Consider the following 18,062-nt stretch of genomic DNA (forward strand, 5'->3'; position numbering starts at 1 on the left):
CAATTCAAGCTATATATCTCCCACGAAACCTCTGACATCCACCACCCCTGTCTTCCATAGTGTTTATCATATGTACCATGTCACCAAGCATTTAATTCTTGTTACATGTTAAGCATGACCAAGAATCCATAATTATATGCCTAATATAATCACTGATAATATTAGCTTACTTGTATTTAGGATTTACTATGTACAAGGCACAGTGCTGAGTCCTTTATGTGAATTATTTCATTTTATCCCCATGAGGCAGGAACTACTACTAATATACTACTTTACAAATTAGGAAACCAAGGCAAGGAGAAGTTGAATAAGTTGCTCAAGATCATATAACCAGGAAATGATAGAACCAGGGTATAAACCTTGGTGGTCTGCCTCGTTGCAAAAAGGATTTGAAGTTGTGATAGAGATTTCTCAGTTGATACATTGATTAAAAGGTTTATGCTCAGAAAATACTTTAACTACCTTTATGATTATAATTTCTGAGGGTTGAGCCAAAATAGGTTTCCTGCCTTAATAAAGTACAGCTTGATAAAAATAATTGAATACTTAATTATCAAGCATTTTTATGGCCTCAAGGTCACCTTAAGGCAGCCAAAAATGTTTAATGAATGAATCAATTAAATATTAATGAATTAATGGATTACCAATTCTTAATATTTGTGGTATACATAGACACAAAAGGTATAGAAGATTTTGCTAAATATGTATTGACATCTGAACATTCCTTTAAAACTGTGTATCTATGTGGGAATCAAAAATCAAAGACCCTGATTTGAGTTCACTGTATTTTTATGATTGTTTCTTTAGGGAGTAGCAGGGGAAGGCTCCTTGAGAGTTCCAATTACCATTTTTTTCCTTTAGTAGGATTAAGATGATATTGATGATAAATATAGATTTGGTCCTTCCCTGAGATGGAAAGATGAATTAAATAAACTCTGAAAGACCCATGACTGAGATTTTGGACAATAATTTGACTCTTATGCTGTTTAAATTTTATCCCTAAGAATATATTAAATGCCCTTCATTTGGTAATTTCAGCTTTCCAGTTATCCAGAATGACTGGATTCATTTAGTTGAATATGACTAATGATTAATATTTGCATACTTGTTTGTGCATGTGTGTGTGTGTGTGTGTGTTTTAATTAAATCAGAAAGTGCCAATTGAACCTTTTGGGGAAAAAATGGTCCTCATTTTTAAAATGTAATTCTTAAGAAATCTTCCCAATCAGAAAAAATCACTTTCAAGCAATTGCTTCAAGTAGCTGCTACCTGATTGCTCCATATTATAGCTGATACTTAAAGAATGGCTGGATTTTTTTGCATTCTAATCAGCTTTGAATACTCATTAGTATTGCTGCTGTTTCCTGCAGCTTTGACTTTAGTTACACTCTGATTCAATGCATTGTGACTCTTACTAACTAATTGGGCTGCATTGAATATGTAGGTGACGAGGCTGGGCTAAGAGCTACCTAAAAGCTCCTTGAACAGTAAGAACAGAACAGAGAACAAATAACCTTTGGATTTTTTTCTTAACACGCAAAACAAGGAAAGCTATCTTATGCATTGTGCCTATAAGAACTAATTACCATAGAAATTACAAACCTATCAAATGCCTTGACCTCATATCCTTTTAGCCAAAAAGCACCTACCATGTGCACAGCCCTGTGCTTGGAGGATGAGACTTAATATGAATGTGAATGATGACCTCAGTTTCATGTGTTAATCATATGTACTGATTTGGGGTTTAGAAAATGTGATCACCATATATTACATGCACATATAAATTGATATGAGAAAACAAGTTTAGACATCACACTAACTGAATCAGAATAGCTAAAACAAATAGAACAAGCTAGAACTATCAGATCTTAAAGAATGTTTTAAAGCTATGGTAATTAAAACAAAGTGGTACTGGTGGAGGAGTAGACAGATCAGTACAACCAAATAAAAGCTCTGTAACACACCCAGTACAAATAAAAATTTAGTAGATTATAAAACCAGCATCAAAAATCAGTAGAGAAAAGAAGCACTGTGAAATAAATGGTGCTGAAACAACTACTAAGAAAAAAACCTTAGGTTTTCAATTTCTAGCATATTCTAAAAGAATAAGATAAAAACACTCCAGCTGATTAATGTTAAAGGTGGGAAAACCTCAAACACAATTAGAAGAAAGTATAGGTGACAGATTCAAGACAAGAAAGGACTTCTTAGAAATAAAAGCAAGGAAAGAAACCATAATAGGAAAAAAATGATAAATAAGACCTCATAAAAATTTCAAAATTGTCTATGTTGTTCAGCTAAGTTTATAGGCCATCCAACATCTAGATATCAGAATCTGTTCTGTCTGATATGATAGCTACTAATCACATGTGCTTATTTCAATTTAACTTAAATGACATTTAAAAACCTGTTTCTTGGGGCACCTAGGTGGCTCAGTCAGTTAAGCATCCAACTCTTGGTTTCAGCTCAGGTCATGATCCCAGGGTTGTGAGATCAAGCCCCATGCCTGGCTCTGTGCTCAGTAGGGAGTCTGCTTGAGGACTCTCTCTCTCCCTCTCCCTCTGCCCCTCCTCCCCATACTCGCTCACTCTCTCTCTAAAGTAAATAAATATATCTTCAAAATTCTGTTTGTCAGCTGTACTAGGCAATTCTCAAGGGCTCAATAGCCACATGAGCCTAGTGACTACTATATTAGCACAGATCTAGAACATTCCCATCATCGGGAAGAAATTTTATTGGATAGTGCTAATCTAAATGTTTGACCCAAATGTGTACCTTTCAGCGAGACATTTCATATTGAGTATACCCAATTTTCCACTCATTCATTACTACTTTGTGCCAAGTATTGTGCTTGGTATTAGAAAGAAAATGACAAGACAAGTTTCTGCCTTCATGGAACTTATGGTCTGGGAAGGGAGACAGATAATAAATAAGAAACGACACAAATAACTACCTATTTACAACTGTAAAGAGTACTATAAAATTTTTAGAGTGCTATAAAAATGTATAAGGGGACCCAACCAAGTCTACATGGTAAGGGAGGCCTCACCTAAGTCAGGAGCAGAATGTTCCAGGCCAAGGAAACAGTATTTACAAATGCCCTTTGGTGGACATGTACTACGCTCTTCTAGGAAGTGAAAGGAAAATCATTGTGGCTGGAATATGAGCCAAGAAGAGATTGGTAGGAGATGAGAATATGAAGGTGGGCATTAGCCAGATCATACACAATAGTGTGAAGTTCATATGATCTTCAGTTATCAAACAAAAATTACATTTTATTCACTCTAGTTATAGAGGAAGGCAAGTGGTTTCTGATGCTGTGAAACGATTATCAAGGAGGTTTAAAAGATGTGGAAAAAGAATGTTTACTCTAACGGCCCTTTTCCCCCTGATCTTTTAAGTATTTGTCATATGTTTTCCAAGCTTCTCTTACACAAACTCTTCCAGTGGTCTATATTCATATTCATTGGTAAAATCAATAAGTTAATTGCCTAAAAGAGTATGATCTTCCAGGAATCATTCTTCATAACAAGTCACCATTCATTAAGAACAATAGCTATTTGCAAGGCTATTTTATGATATAGTGTTTCTAGATCTAGAAATCAGCACCATGGGTGAATTATGAACACATAAGCTCATGGATCAATAAGCCTTGTGTTTTGAATGTCACCAGCATGCTGCAGTGTTTAATAAATAGGAAAATGAAATAGAAGGAGCAATGAATTGGTAACGTTTGCTCTGTTTAAGGGCCATACACTCTCTCCACGTTCACTTTTAAGGTTCAGCTTGGACAAAAGACTAGCATCAGAAATAGTCCTAATTATTATCCTCTGACCATTACCCCCCTCATTTCCAAACAACTCATTTATTAAAGGATCATCATTACTTAGTTATGAGAGCTTAAACTACCAAGTGATGCCAGATACAAAATCTCCCAGGTACAAAATTGGAAAATCTACATGCTGTAACCCACCTAGGCACTCTGTGACTACATCTGTCACATTATCTATCAACTAAGGGTAGTCATACTTGACATCTGCCGACTTTGCCGTGGTGAAAATGAATGAGCTAGTGTTTGAAATATAGTCATTTAAGCTGTTAATAAAAGTGTGGTATCAATGAAGTATCTATTTATAACTTGGGTTTTTTGATGCATTAGTTGAACGTTTATTAATCTCTAGATAAATTTACAGATGTCACAGAAATAGGACTTTCAGGACATCCATTTATTCATTCTGTACATTTTCATCAAATGCTTACTTTGAGCCCAGTGCTGTTCTAGTGAAGAAATAGCCATGAATAAAAAAGACTTAAGTCCTTGCTTCTGTGGAGCTTACACTGTCATCGTGAGAGGCAGACAATAAACCAAAAGTTGAAAAGAAATGGTATGGTAGAAGATGGTCAGTGTGATGGAGAAATTTTTTTTATAAATTTATTTTTTATTGGTGTTCAATTTGCCAACATATAGAATAACACCCAGAAATTTTTTTTAAAAAAAAAGCAGGCAAAAAGATAGGACCGTGGAACAAGGGTGCAGTTTTAAATAAGGTGATCAGAGAAAGCCTCACTAAGAAGGTGGTGTTTGGATCTAAAGGAAGTGAGGCGGTGAGCCATCTTGATATTGGAGTAAAGAACATTCCAGGCATAGGAATAATGGGGAAAGGGGTTATGGGATAATAGGAGGTAAGATCAGAGAGGTGAGAGAGAGAGACTGTGGGGAGGTTAAGTCATTGTCAGGACATGCGCTTCTACTCGGAGTGATTTGAGAAGCCATTAATGGCAGGTGGGGACCGGAGGACAGGAACATTAGTGGCATCTAAACAATTTACTCTCCTGACCCAGACAAAGTCAATTGTATGAGGTGATAGCAATAACAATGATTGGAGCAGGTCAAATCCTCAGTGCACTTGAGCCTCTCCCATTTTCTTCTTACTAATACAGAAAAATGCTGGGGTGAAAGTCAGCCTGGATAAATGAAAAATCAAGTGAATTATAGACTACTTCCCAAAAAATACAGTCCTGTTACCTTCAATGCAGGTAACAGCAACAATTAAGCTACCAGGAATGTCTAATAGGGGGCCTGCTTTAGTGATAATTTGAGTGATTTATAATTAGTCCATTTTTATGGGTTTCTAAAATGCCTGAGAAGATTTTGTTTAACTGAGTCATTGGAATGATCAGTCCTTCAATTTCTTTTTCACTATTAATTTGCTTGGCAGACTCTCTATTCTATAGATGCTGAAAAGGTTAAGCTTCTGTCTAAATGATAACAAATTGTGAATTTGTGAAATTCAATGAATAAAGATTTACTGTAACATTAGTGTCTATTTAGAGCTACACAGGATCCTACCTATCTGACAACCTAACCGAACAGGGTTCACAAAATGAACACATTGAACTGAATATGCTACACAGAAGTTAATTGCCCTCTGGCCAGTGATAAGTCACCGTCAATAGAAGTGGCTCTGAACATTTTTAGCTGGCACTGCACACCATTGGCATCTACCCTTAGGACTCAATCCCTAGACTCTTTGCAGTCTGTACAGTGTAGAGCTTGGTTAATGGCAAACTTTTTATGATTATTATACCATGTGATCCTTACAACAGCTCTGTGGGGTAGGCATTTTTGTAATCCCCATCTTGTAGGTAAGGACGTTGAGAATCCAAGAGATGAAATGATTTGTCCAGGATCGTTTAGATTGTAAGTGGCAAAGTAAGATGAGAATTGTAGTCTGGTTCTTTGACCTTAACCACTCTGTGTGTTCTAAATACCTATAGTAGTCAGGTACTTGAAAGTATTACAGCCTAGGTCATTCTAGTAATACCACTTAGATGATGCTGCTGAACATGTGATTTGTAGTCAGAACGCAGGATGTGATATGATTCTCATATTTCTTCCAACTGTGCAGCCACATTTGGCCTCCCCTCCTTCATGTGTAAATGAAAATGAGAATGTCTACCTAAGAGGGTTGTTGTAGTAGAGATTAGTTGAAATCATAGATATGGAAGTGCCTCCTGCCATACCTGCCATATTAACTGATTATACATGTTTCCGAACCCTTTGGGATACCCTATCATGAACTAGCTGTCCATTTCTTTCAAGGTGGTAATATGGATATTGTCCCTAAAAGTATATACATTTACAAATTCATTTTAATATTAGAAGAATATGGGTTTTCCCTATATCATTCACATTCCCTGTCCAATCATTCCTTCATCCAAGGGCCTACATCTAATAAGTAGAAGTTTAATAGTAAATTACTTGCTCAGATACAAAAGAAACCAGTGACCTTGATCTTTATCAGCCCCAGTTGAACCTACCTACTGGCATAGTCACTAACTGGTCGGCAAAGCCGGGATCAGCGAATGCCGCATTTAGTCCTTCAAGATAATTTAACCTCCTTCTTTTTTGCTGGCTTTTATTTTTATTCTCTTAAAAAATGAACAGGCCCTAAAAGTAAAATCAGTTAACATTTGATATGTTCATATCTGATACTCTGAGCCTGGCTGTCAGGAGGGTGCCACAGCTTCCACTTCAGAGTAATAAAAGAACCAGTAATAGTCCAAAAAAAAAAAGAAAGAAAGAAACCCACACATGCAGTGTGACTGTCATTTGCACTTCTTTGTAACAGTCTAGACATACTGTATGGAGTGTTATTCAATGTGATAATTGGTAAGTAGATCTTTGCCCACGTATTGGGCTTACCTACGAATTATAATTTGGGCGTTGCATACCATTATTGGCGTGCCTGCCTGCAGCCTTTCTAGATTCAACAGAAGTCTCTGTTCTCTCAGAAAACAGAGGTCTTAAGAGGGTCAACCTTATATAATAGGCAATTATTAAATATGAATAATTATCATGGAATTTATAGCACATAACTGGTTGAGAATGTGAGTCCCAGTTTTGAATTGGTTCTGTGTTTGGCTTTAGAGTTCAGTTTTTAAGATCATTTGGCATTTCTATTTATTTGAAATCTGTTTCTTTTCAAAACTAAGTTCGAATTGTGTGGCTGACAGGTTGAAGCCCGTGAATGCCAGATCTGATTATTACTAGTGCATTTGTTACCAATTGAAAGGTAAAGGTGACTGCCCATTTGAAAAGCAGTTTTTCATTGTTCAGTGTATTATGCACCAATTCCAGACATCAGAGAACCTTTTTAATCAGCCTGATATTTTTGCCAGCTTTTCAGAGCATCCAGATGTTTAATTAGCAGAGTAAAGAGATAATGTGCTAATAGGAGACTGACAGCAACATACTGGAGAGAGGTGGCGGCAGCATCTAAAATCTATAGAAAATCTGTTAATATGATTTACTGAATGAGGGGAGAAAGGAGAGCAGAAGGGGCCTTCTTACTGGAATGAATCCACACTTAAAAGTTAGTCATCAGTGAAAAAGAAATATGTCTACAGAGAAGTAGAAATCGGGGCAGAAATGCACTGAACAATGAGGGGAAGGCAAGAAAACAGCAAACTGCATTTTAAATCAAAGTAGTGTCTATGGTACAGGGAATTTGAAAGGACCTCATGTGGGGAAAAATATTTCCCGGGTGCCCTAGGGCTACTGTTGAAAAAACGTCTACTCCCTTGGTGTTCCTGGCTTGCATTGCCCCCAGCTGTAGTATGCCCCTTCCAGCACGGAAGGGAGAGGGAGCAAGCAAAGGAGCCGCGTGAAACCAATGCCAGTAACTTTCATCATCAGCCTTCAGGAGATGGTGATCCATTTGAACCTCCCTATTCCACTGCCAGCCAAGAAGATTAGCATCTTTAGATTTACCCTTGTTAAGCATCTAAATTAGAGCCACTTGTCTGCTCTAAGAACCTTGGAAAGATTTTAATTTATTTTATTTATTTATTTATTTATTTATTTATTTATTTATTTATTTAGCTTATTGGGTGTGGAATGGAGTGTCTATATGCCTCAATCACTCCAGCCCCTCCTCTCTGCATGTAGTCTCCTATAACACTTACTGCACTTTTAACTAGGGTAAGAGCCAGCTGTGTATACACCTATTTCTCCTGCTAAGCTCTGAGCTCCTGAAAACAGGAAAAGGGTCTTTTAATCTCTTTACTTCCCCAATCACCTAACACAGTGTTTTGCATCTACTAGATCCTCAACATAACCCCTCCTCCTGTAACCCCTGTGCCCCTCATCAGTTCCTCCACCAAAGAATGAACCATTTATGTGATTTTTTTTATTGGTACAACTGTAGATTCAGCAGTCTAAACAGTAAAGGCCTAGAACATGAAAGAGAGCAGTTCATCACATTCATATGCCGGAGATGATTTAGTATTTTCATCAAATAGTCGCACAAGTAAGCTCTAGTTGCTTCTACAAATTCCAAAAAGAAAAAAATATGTTCTGAAACATTAGTGTGCTTCAGCATAATCCAGAATCACCCAGATTAAGTATGCATAATCCTGGACTCAAAGAAATTCTGATTTAATAGGTGGGGCTCAAGAATATGCATATTTAATAAGTTCCCTCAGATAATCGACTGCACATTTGAGATCACTGCCCTGCTCCAGACACTTTTTCACTGTGACAATACCAACCTCTGTTTTGAGAATCACCCTACACAAGAATATTAGGAGATGTTTTAAAAAATACAAATTCAGGTTGGCAAGCATTTGTTAATTGTGTGCTCATAAATGCACATAGTGTGAGAAATTCAAAAAAAAATTAGAAGAATCATTGCTATCCTGGACGGAGAAGAAAACTTCTAAAGAGAGTGATACCTCATGGAATACTCTGTCCAGATGTAAACAATGTGGCACAGATCATAAACGCTCGAGAATTCAGGGAAGAAAGATTTGTGAGCAAAATAGTTTGTGCCATCTAAACTTAGAGTAAGGGCAGCCCCGGTGGCGCAGCGGTTTAGCGCCACCTGCAGCCCACAGTGTGATGCTGGGGACCCAGGATCGAGTCCTACGTCAGGTTCCCTGCATGGAGCCTGCTTCTCCCTCTGCCTGTGTCTCTGCCTCTCTCTGTTTGTCTCTCATGAATAAATAAATAAAATCTTTTTAAAAAATAAATAAATTCAGTAAGTTTTCATGAGAAACATGTGAATTTAATAGATTCTAAACTCAAAACAGGGATGGTTACCTTTGACTGTAGTTTAGATTTTTTTCACCATTTGTGCATGTTTTAAACAATGTTGTTTCTCTTGAAGCTAAATTTCCAATAAAAATTTTTTTCAGATGGTTTGACCGACTGTGTGGACCCTGATTGTTGTCAACAAAGCAACTGTTATGTAAGTCCTCTCTGTCAGGGCTCACCAGATCCTCTTGACCTCATTCAGCAAAGCCAACCCCTCTTCTCTCAGCATACTTCGAGACTCTTTTATGATCGAATCAAATTCCTCATTGGCAAGGACAGCACTCACGTCATTCCTCCAGAGATCTCATTTGACAGCAGGTATACATGTATTTTTTTATTCCTTAATAAACAGTGGTCATGTTTTTCCTTAACTGTGAAAGAAAGATGTTTTCAAAATATCAGGCTACTTTCTTTTCTTTTCTTTTTTAGGCTACTTTCCATTCCACACAGTACATGTTGATTTCTTTTTTAGGCTTCTCTGGAATGCCCAAGACCTTACTGATTAGTTAACAGAGACAAGGCGTTTCTAGAGATTCTTTATCATGAAGGATGAATGTGTGTGTGTGTGTGTCTGTGTGTGTGTGTGTTTGTATACAGTTGACCCTTGAACAACAGGTTTGAATTGCATAGATCCACTTATATGCAGATTTTTTGCAGTACAGTACTGTAAATGTATTTTCCTTATGATTTTCTTGATAACATTTTTTTCTCTAGCTCACTTTACTATAAGAATATAGTATACAATACCTACACAAAATATGCATTAATCAACTGTTAATGTTATCAGTAAGTCTTACGGTCAACGGAGGAATCAAAAGTTATATATGGATTTCCAGCTGCATTGGGGGTTGGCACCCCTAACCCCTGTGTTGTTCAAGAGTCAACCGTGTACACACACACACACACACACACTCACAATGTGTATTATTTATAGTAAAGTATAGGTGGCGCTTTAAATGACAAAAACAGAATGCAGGTATGATTTGTGGATTTATTATTTAGCTTCTGGATTGATCCCTTGAAAGCCCTTGAATTTCAAAAGCTAAATTTCAAGTTTTATTCCATGATGTAAAACGTTTCTATATGAAAGAGTTGGGTGAATTTGACATCTTAATGTGAAATGCAAGGCTTGTGAAAATCTATCTTCTAGGAAAGCTCAAATGCATGAATTGTCTACTAAAGACCTGAGACCAAAGGCCAAGCCCATAGGTAGAGAAATTTTTTAAATTACCTTACTCATTTGAAGTGTAATCACATGAATTTGCTCATTGTTATTCTCTGCTTCATCTTCAGCAATGATATATTTTACTAATTAGCACTAGACATAAATAAGTCACTGAAGTCAACATTTCTGGTCTCTTAAAAATGTCCTCCTTTGTTCATTCAATAAGCAGATGTTTCACTACCTTCTAGGCTTTTACAAATGGGAATTCAAAAAAGCATGCAAAATATTTGTCCAGGAGCCCCTGTCTATATCCCACACAGTTTGTTGCATCCTGGTGGGTGTTATCAGTCCCCCAGAGATAACTCAGTCAAGAGTTTATATAAATATGAGTAACAATCTAAGAAAATGACAACCCCACCTGGACCTATACAAAGTAGAAAAAGAAAAAACCCAGATGGGCGTGGAAATTTAAAACATTCAGCATCCTCTCCATGGATTGTAGACAAGAACTGATATTGAAACGTCAAATTTTTCTCAGTGTTTTTTATTATTGTTCAGTTGTGACCTTTCAGGGGTCTGATGGAACCCAAAACCCAAACACCAGCACATCACGAGAAAGGCCTGTTCTGCCAGGGGATCTAGTCAGGGTTTGAGTTCGCCCAAGAGACTCCGTCACCCCCATTCTGAAGAGTTTCACTCAGCTCAGTAACAACCCCGGAGTAACTTTCGGATGGACTGCAGTCAAAGCCATTATTTAGCTGGTGGAGATTGTACCACAGAGAAACAAAAGGAACCAAAGGCAGCCGTTACCCTCATTCTCCTATTGAAGCGGGAGAAAAGTGGTCACTCTGCAGCTTTCTCCGTGCTCTGGGAAAAGTGAGTCCAAATGTCCAAATCAGAAAAAAGAAGCAAGCAGAAGAAATACAACCTCCATGACACGGAGGTATGTTCAATGACTCGCTGACCTCAAGGAAAGGGAGAAGGTCATGACCTCAGGGAGGCAAGGAGACAAGTCGTTGTGACCCAGAGCAGGACGCGGGACGACGAACTTGGCAAAGCCGAGAGAGGCTCACAGCCCTGAGGTCAGAGCCCGACTCCAGCAGTGCTCGCCGGCGCCGGCAGAGTGAACAAGCTGATCACACTCATGGTAGCTCATGCCCTTCTCCTTCTCCTGGTTTGAGTGCGTTGTCCTTATTCTTTTTTTTTTAAGATTTTATTTATTTATTCATGAGGGACCCAGAGAGAGAGAGAGAGAGGCAGAGACACAGGCAGAGGGAGAAGCAGGCTTCCTGCGGGGAGCCCGACGTGGGACTCGATCCCAGGACCCTGGGATCACAGCCTGAGCCAAAGGCAGACGCTCAACCACCGAGCCACCCGGGCATCCCATGTCCTCATCCTTTTGTAAAACGCTCCAAGTTACCATTTGGCTCTGCAAGTCACATTTGAATTCAGAACGACAGGTCCCCCTTCAGCCTGGGGGCTCAGCTATTAGAGACCTATGGCATCTGTCAGAAAAGGTGGAGGCCTTTTCCAAGGGATATAGTTGGGGACAAGCAATCTAACTATACTTCCTCTAGAAGATCAGCACACGCAGTGTCACTCTGGGTCTCTCTGGGTAAAATAAATCCGACTCCAATCGCATATATAAATAATAATCATTACTGGCTCTTACATGTAAATAGGACCTCTTCATTTGCAAAGTCCTCACACATGCCTAATTTCATTTTGTCCTCACCGTATCCCTATGAAGTACGGAGGTATTAGCACGTTTTACATATGAGGAAACAGGTTCAGAGAGACAAATGACTTGCCCAGCATCATTTAGCCACCAAGTTTGCAGCGAAGCAACTCTTGTAACCTTTCTGTTACAGTACAGCTGAGCCATTTCAACTCGTCCGTAAATAAACCTGGTGACTTGGACCTAATTTCTGCTTGAGAAGTTGCATCTGGGTCAACACAAGGAAAAAACCAAGTGATGTTTAAAAATCCAGTTCCATTTCATACATCTCAATGGCATTATTTGCAAACTTCAAACCAGTGCTAATTAACTTCCTGTTGGTAGGAGAACACCACTGAATGGCTGGCAAAATGGGCCCTTCGCTATACGTGAATTGCTCTTGAGCATTTATTCTGTGTCAGGTCTCATAGTAAGCTTTTATATGTGCTATCTCATTTAATCCTTACCAAAACTCTGCATGATAGACACTGATTTTATGCCTATGTTCCAGGTGAGGAAACCAGAACTGAGGTGTCAAGTAATGACTTGCCCAAGGTCACAACCCACGAGTGTCAGAATCAGGATTTGAACCCAAGCAGGCTGGCACTGAGAGCCTGACCTCTAAACCACTATGCTGAGCCACTTTGGCAATTTAGAAGACTGGGCTAGCTAACCCTGAAAAGACTTACGACCCTTATACATCCCTGGCTGAAGAGTTCTACTCTTCAGACAGATCTAGAACATTTCTGTGCCAAAATCATGTGAACCAGTCTGCTTTTTTGCTTTTGTCACATAACTGAGAGAGAACTGGATAAGCAGATGAAGAAAACATTGTCAAGGGGCTCATTTGCCTACTGGCAAGATGTAGCCCCCCAGATGACTCACTGCTGGGTGTTGCCACCATCAGGAGCCTTTGGAGCTAAAGACAGTGGCATGCAGGTGACTAATTGTTGCAAGGACACACAAAGGTTAAATATCTGTTCATCTTTGTGCATCCAAGTGAGACTAGCTTTTGTTGTCTCAGGTTTGCTACACAGGCATGTGAGCACCATGAAATGTGTACCTCCTGTGCCCCATGAGAGCACAATGTCACTCTGAACATGTAACCTGCACACAGTAACACCTCTGGCAAGCCCAGCTCAGTTACCGGTTTTCTCTCAAATACATTTTACCCTGGAGCCTGAGCTTCTTTCATTTTTTTTCCAATCTACTCCAAACATGACTACAAAGTAAACCACATATTATACGTGCTCTGTATGACTTATTACTTTTTAATAATGTAAATAGGTGAACAGAAGCATTATTGATCTTCAGTGTCTAAGCATTTAATCACTATTAATAATGTAAAAGGTTTTTATAAATATGTAAAAACAAGAGTACATTAAACTAAACGACAGCAGTAATTTGCAAAGCCAGACATTTCACTCGCCATCACTAATGGAGAAGTGCATTTAAAACACAAAATCCTACCAGGGTTAGTGCAACCGCTGACAGCAAGGTCTGGCCAAACTCATTTGTCTGTTTTGTAGCTGTGAGAGGCTGACCCCACATCAATCCATGTCAGGCATCTACTTCAGAGATTGCTTAATATCAGCCCACAGATGTATTTTGTTTGGCCCAACATTTAGGAATTAAATATCTAATATAAAAATTGGAATGTCTTCCTTCTTTATAACATTTACAAAGCTTGGTATCTCTGCACCCAGTCCCATGACATAGGTGGTATAGAGCTGAGGGCCACTGTCCGTGTAGAGGGCATATGACATGGCTTTCTAGCTCACGCTCCTCCCTCCCCTTCCACCTGGCTCACTTCCCTCACTTTCAGTGACATGCCTGGCCCTGCTGGACTAAACAGCTTCTAGAGCCTTCCTTGGAAAGACCTCAAGTGTTTGGCTTGTTCTTTCTGATCAATTTCCCTGAGGGTCCTTAAAAATCTAATTGTATCATTTTACTTAATTTGAGGCCTTAACTATGTTGGTTTACAAAGAGAAAAAAGGTAACTGAACATGAACTGGAAATGACATTAATGGAATATTTCCACCCTTACTTCACTAGGGTACCTGTATATACTTTATTGAGTAGTTGGTCTACACTCTGCCTCACACCTTAGGCTCCCTTGAGGCAGTCATCAGTCATGACATCAGATAATCCAGAGCCCACCGTAGTAGAAGCAAAATGTCTACTTCTATGAGAAGGATGTGTCTGTTGAGAGGCATTTGACTATTGCATTTATCGCTTTGAAAAGTTTTAAGAACAATTTAAAGATCTAAAAATTTGCAACAGTGCTGCTAGGTGCAGTTATGGCAGCCTCTCTTGCCCACTCCAGTCAAGAATGCCTACCCGTAGTTGGAAAGTTCTATTTGTGACCAAATGTAATACAGCATTAAGCACATAACAGCACTGGTAACAGGATACAAAGTAAAGAGGTTAAACAAAATGATAGGTTTTTTCTAGTTTCTATGAAATTGCTGTATTTCAATTTCTTGCTGTACTCTGGGATGTACACAACAGCTCTGGATTGTCATAATTGCTAAATCTTAAGTTCTAGGAGGACAGGGACCAAGTCTGATTTGTTCCTTGTTTTGATTATCTGTTGCTGTGTAGAAAACTACTCCAAAGCATAATGGAATAAAATAAATTTTATTATTATATCTCAGGATTCTGTGGGTCAGAAATTCACACAGAGTATGTGGCCAGGATGGCTTGTCTGTTCTCCATGAGGTTTGGCCTCTCAGCCAGGATATCTCAAGTACCTGGGAGCTGGAACAGCTGAGCTACAGCCAGGAATCTCTCTTTGTACATACAGCCTTTCTACTTGGTCTTCCTATTGGCATGGCAGCCAGTCTTGAGTTTGTTTGACCTCACATATGGTGGCTCAGGGCTCCAAGACAGCATTTCAAGAGATAAAAAAATGGAAGATGCCGGTCTCTTAAGGCTCATGTCCAAAAATTTTAATAGTGTCACTTACATTGCATACTATTAGTTATAGCAGCCACAGAGCTTGTCCAGATTTGAAGTGGGGGAGACATAGATGCCCCCCTCTTGATGAAAGAAGTATCAAAGAATTTGTGGCCATCTTTAATCTACCATACCACTGTATCTCCAGATTCTAACATAGCACCTAGCAAAAAGCAAGTAAAGAATGAGTGAGTGACTTAGTTGTGGTAATATTGAAGTGTTCTTCTCATATTTGCTAATGAAAAACTCATTTTTGTTGCCTAGAACACACAGATGATATTAGGACCTCAATAAGTCAATTCCCAAATGTAGAACCAGCCTAAAGGTAAGATTACTGTTCTCCAAATAGCACAGGAACGAATTCATAAAAGATGAAGTGATTATCTAACAGTAGCAAAGTAATTACTCTTTTTTTTTACCTTATGAGACATTCCACCACTGTCAGAGCCTGCCCATAATTGACATCATTTATAACTTTGTATAAGCATCAATAATTCTCTCTGCCTTCAATGGGTTAGATAATCAAAATTTAGAATCAAGAAAAAAATGAGAGAATAAGGAGCAATGTCACGAAGCCAGTGTGAAGGCTGCTGTTAACTGGCTCATTTTGGTATGTGTCCTTATTCCATCTCATGAGAAAAACAAAGACAAGGGCCCCAGAACAAATCGAGGTACTACAGTGCCTTGAGCATGGCATTTTTGGCAAACTCTTTACTTACACAAGCCTTCCCCCTCCTTTACTACACCCCACTCAATAATAAAACCTTGATTCATGCTCCTGATTATTCATGATACCTGGTAACAACCATAATTACTTATCCTAACTTGTTTAATAAAACATGCTTTTCTGTACTTAGTTGAGCTGGTAATTTATACCATTTGAAATCCTGTGAATGGTAAAGTGAGTTATTGAATCAAGAGTGAGGTTATGGGGGCAAGGTTGCAGGAAGATGGGTCATTGCTACAGAAACTGTCGATCCTGAATAGAGACTGGGACTTAAGAATAAGCACGCTTGATAGACACTAACTGCTGCTTTTTTAAAATTTGTGTTTTATTGACATATTAGTATTTCCAGAGTAACCAAGGACTTTAAATTCTTTTAGAAGAGATATCAAATTCCTCTGCTGTCCCTAATGTAATATCAGATCCTGATGTCAGCTCATTTTTTAAAAAGGGCTGAGGATATGTATCACTCATTTATTCAGCAGATATTCCTTGAGTGCCACTTTGTGCCAAAAACTATGTGAATGGAAGTAAACAAAAGAAACAGCATCCCTTTATTCACAGAACTCCCCTTACAGTCTAGCAGTAGAGGCAGTCAGAACATCAAGTAAATGCATAAATAATGAAATTAACTGCAAACTGCAGTAAATTCTGCAGATTATGAAACATCAGGTTTTTGAGGAAACTTGGAGTTCATCAGCTCAGGGTTCTCAAATCCACCTGCTTTGAACCTAAGTCCATGTAAGACAAAAGGGACTCTAGCAAGTGAAACAAAGTCATTAAACAATGACAGAAGTAGGACTGACCTGGAAGTTTGCAGCAGTAGCTCAGAGATGGTATTCATTAGCTCAGGTGAGCACGAAGACCTGCTAAAATTGACACAAACAGGAGACTATTGATAATTTGCCAAAAAAAAAAAAACATAAAGCTTATTTGGACTGTGAGCAGCTTAACAGTTTGCAAGAAGTTCTGTCCTTTGAAATGTGGGGCTGTAGGTAATTTTTTTCTACAATTTAAAATGTTTGTATTAAACAAATGAATTCAATGGGGAAAAAATCAATCATCGCAAAAATTCTCATTTACCCCAATGAAAAAATTCCCATTAACAACATTTTGGCATCATTTATAATGATGGATCCTACAGTTTCTTTCAAGATAATCCACATTGAAGAAGATTCATCATTTCACTCAGGAGATCAATAAACATTACAACGTTTACTTGGTTAATTTATCCATTTGGTGATGGGCACTGTCCTAGGCTCTGGTCTACAGCAGACAAAGGGCCTTTCCCATACAGTCTAGTGAGGAAGAACGATTCCAGAAAAGGTAAATGTCAGGTAGGTATAAGCACTTTCAAGTAACACAAAGAAAGGTTAGGAATGGAGGGTGACTATTTTAGAGAGAGAGGTCCAGGAAAGCTTCTCTGGGGAAGTGATACTGGAGCAAAGACCTCGTGGCATTCATCTATACCTCAGATGATCTTGGACCTTTATGCAACAGATTGTCACACAAGCCAGGGCCTGGTGGTGACTTTTAGAAGCCCAATAAATCAAGATTCTGTGACACCATATGAAGAGGTAAAACAAACCTTTCTCAAGGAATTATTACATACTGGTTACTGTGAAAGGTTTTACTGATAAGGGGATAGGGTACCTGTCTTCTACAAGCACATTGAGAAAATATGAATTCCTCAGACAAACGGAGAAGCCTCTAGAAACACAAATCAGCAATAGCCCTAGACAGTTTAGTCATGAAAAGAAAAAAAAAGTAACAGATCTTCATCAATTAGTATTGAACCCAAAAGGGATGGCATATATAGAAACCACTTGCCAATTTGGAATGAGGAAAAAGAAGAAGCAAGAAAAGCTTATATTTTAGAATATTTGTTAAGGAAATCCAATGTTATTACAGTATTCAAGTATCAATGGAAGTAACACACAGTTTAGTCTGCGTACAGGTAATCCCCAGAAGGTCTGTTACGTAATCATTTGTAATTTTGCTGAGGTACAAATCTGAATCCATATATTTGGTGTTTGACTTTCTCACAAATCTGTTGGTTAAGGATCTCCAAGTCTATTTGCTAATGGCAGGTGCTTGTGCAGTTTTAATATACGAGCATGAAAAACACTATACGAGATACACAGCTAGGGGCTGATAAACACACAATGCAACAATTACTGAATAAATTGAATATGTTGAGGACAGGGGGAAGCTCTTTCTACAGCACCAGCATCCACATATCTATCTCTTGTTCACCTTTCTTTCTGAAAGGAGGCATTGCACAGACCGGCCCACATTTGCAAAAGGAGTCCCGAGGGTGATTTGGCTCAGCCATGGTTCCCTACAATTCTATTTGTCTTACCATGATGCTTTTCCTGAGCAACCTCCTTTGCTTATCACT

The 18,062-nt window shown here is 38.6% G+C and overlaps 1 protein-coding gene across 3 annotated transcripts in view; it reads left to right on the plus strand.

The window, feature by feature from the left end:
- The window catches only part of TENM1 (teneurin transmembrane protein 1), a 795,125-nt gene that overhangs the window by 619,397 nt on the left and 157,666 nt on the right, over positions 1-18,062 (plus strand). For all 3 annotated transcript variants that reach the window (XM_072816870.1, XM_072816872.1, XM_072816871.1), the window contains one exon: positions 9,199-9,415. In XM_072816870.1, the coding sequence (XP_072672971.1) occupies positions 9,199-9,415 (217 nt within the window). The remainder of the gene's footprint in view (positions 1-9,198; positions 9,416-18,062) is intronic.

This window comes from Canis lupus, chromosome X, assembly GCF_048164855.1.
Source record: "Canis lupus baileyi chromosome X, mCanLup2.hap1, whole genome shotgun sequence".
NCBI lineage: Eukaryota > Metazoa > Chordata > Mammalia > Carnivora > Canidae > Canis > Canis lupus.